General features: G+C 48.1%; 2 protein-coding genes across 2 annotated transcripts; both read right to left on the bottom strand.

Annotated features, from left to right (window-relative positions):
* Positions 1 to 42: 42 nt before the first annotated feature.
* Pmar_PMAR002549 (Axonemal dynein light intermediate polypeptide, putative) lies at positions 43 to 782 on the bottom strand (the record flags this gene model as incomplete). The annotated part of the gene is made up of 4 exons (XM_002764321.1): positions 43 to 178; positions 227 to 286; positions 339 to 458; positions 669 to 782. Coding segments are annotated over 4 exons (430 nt in total), but the record flags the coding sequence as incomplete, so codon positions are not given.
* Positions 783 to 871: 89 nt separating this feature from the next.
* On the bottom strand, positions 872 to 1993 carry Pmar_PMAR002550 (hypothetical protein). The gene is made up of 5 exons (XM_002764322.1): positions 1796 to 1993; positions 1555 to 1746; positions 1354 to 1498; positions 1260 to 1309; positions 872 to 1215 (listed from the first exon to the last, which is right to left on the bottom strand). Exons 1-5 carry the CDS (start codon positions 1952 to 1954, stop codon positions 1165 to 1167), a joined length of 597 nt encoding a protein of 198 aa, XP_002764368.1. The 5' UTR covers positions 1955 to 1993; the 3' UTR covers positions 872 to 1164.

A 1993-nucleotide genomic window follows, 5' to 3' on the forward strand; every position in this document is an offset into this window, starting at 1 on the left:
TACGGTCTATTTCGAGTAGCAATGTGATTGATCTCGACTCACCAAAGCATTGACCATAGAGCTCCTCCCGAACCGGGCAAATCCCGATCTCTCTAGCTTGCCTTTCCACAAGCTTACCATCCAAGGCTTCCTGCAGAGCTATCACATCCACCCTAGTAGATGGCTGATCGTTGACGTACTACGCACAGGGAAGATTCACCAAAGATATGCTGATATACATCCTCACCTGCATGATATGTCTGCCGTTCTCAGACCATTCTCGTGGTGGTAGGAGGATATGCAACACCTTAAAATGAGCAATAAGCCCGACAGACCGGGTCACAATGACGGGAGCTCACATCCTTAGTAGTAGGCTTGCTATCCATAGCTGGCAACTCAGCCGATTCCGTCAACTGAGCCGCGATAGCATCAGCGATGGCCTTGTCCGGGTCGGTCGCTTCAATGCCCAGGTACTCCAACTGAGATCAGGTTCTACACTACACCATGCATACATGGTCAACTATATATGTTGGTGACACTATGAAAATTGGGAGGGAATTCCGTACACTTCTACCCTAATTCGTAGATAAACTCTTCTATTATGTAGCTTTGGAAACTCTTGAACTCAGCTGAGGAAAGCCAACATATAGTCCTCCAACACTGAAGCCATGTCCTAGTATTGTCACTACTTCATCATCCTCAGGATCAACCGGAGGGTCAGGGGCAACCCCAATGTCTTGTGGAGGGTCGTAGCGCACCAGCGATTCGCGAGGGCTTTTCTGTGCTAATACAAGTGCGGTCATCACTACTAAGGGCGAACTGCCTCGGCTAGCCCCTTGTGAATTCATAACGCAAGTCAGCCGTTTCTGTGCAACAGGGCAGCGTGATCAGGGCTATAATTCCCCGACTATAATTGGCCAACCGCGAGGTAATACCAACGACGACGGAGATGACCTTTGAGCTCGGGTGCTTATCTTTCGCATCGGCGAGAAGAGTGCAATATAACGTGAGTGGCATCAACTGAAACGTCTGTTCAGTTCTTACTAGTGTACAATAGTAGAGACCAGTACGGACAGAGTTATGGTAGAAAACAACAAAAAGGGAAAACGTCTTAATAGATGTATCCAATTTAGGTCTCCCTCCAACATACAAGTAGCCAATCTCTCGAGGTCTCGAGGGCCCTAGTCAAGTTCGGCGATGCGAGGCGCGGTGACGGGCTTGGCCAGGCTTGCGTACCTGATTTCATTACTACTGCGCATAAACTGCAGTAGCAAACTTACGTTCATTTCCATATAAACCTGGCCTTCGACTAGTTCCTCCTCCGGATCACCTGATAGATAATCAACGACTAAGACACACATTAGGTCGACTCACTTTGAGTAATCGTATAAATCTTCCTAAACCCAATCTTCTTATAGAGTTTTATAGCAGCCGGCAAGCTTGAGAGAGTGACCAAGTCCACATTAGGATTTGACTTGCAGGATTCCTTCACCCATTTCATCACAAAAGTACCCAAACCCTAAAAGAGACAAGATTGGAGTTTCGTGGCGCGCGGTCAAGCCCTGGTCAACATACTTTTCCACGCATGGTCTTGGGTACCGCCAATTTAGCGACGCTGAAAGCCCTACGCTCATTGACGAATTTGTAGACGATAAAAGCACAAAGCTGCTCGCCGCTGGCCAGAATGGACAACTTCCATGGTGATCTCCCAGAAATTTTCTCGAGACAATTTTCACCCTCGAACTCAGCTTCCGAGAGCTCCTTCACCTGACATATAAAACTCCCAGGGAATAACACAGAGAATCTCACGACGCACTTGGGCAAGCAACTTGACCATGACAGGATCGGACCTGGTAGCGGGCTTGCGAGGGTACACACAGTGAAACCACTGAGGAGCGAATACTCCTTCCTTCTTAGTAGAGGAAGTAGGAGCTGCCTCAGGCTTGGGCTCATCTTCAATGACTGGGTCAGCCATGCATACGGATAGGACGTTATTATTATTGTCGTTATTAGG

Source organism: Perkinsus marinus (assembly GCF_000006405.1).
Source record: "Perkinsus marinus ATCC 50983 genomic scaffold scf_1104296978920, whole genome shotgun sequence".
In the NCBI taxonomy this organism is placed as follows: Eukaryota; Perkinsozoa; order Perkinsida; family Perkinsidae; genus Perkinsus; species Perkinsus marinus.

What these genes read in the sequence shown, in the direction of transcription:
- Pmar_PMAR002550 (XM_002764322.1), bottom strand. Translation starts at nt 1,954, where the DNA reads ATGGCTGACCCAGTCATTGAAGATGAGCCCAAGCCTGAGGCAGCTCCT. An exon ending in GATTTATACGATTACTCAAA is followed by an intron (nt 1,310 to 1,353) that starts GTGAGTCGACCT and finishes ATTATCTATCAG; the next exon opens with GTGATCCGGAGGAGGAACTA. An exon ending in AGGTTTATATGGAAATGAAC is followed by an intron (nt 1,216 to 1,259) that starts GTAAGTTTGCTA and finishes TAATGAAATCAG; the next exon opens with GTACGCAAGCCTGGCCAAGC.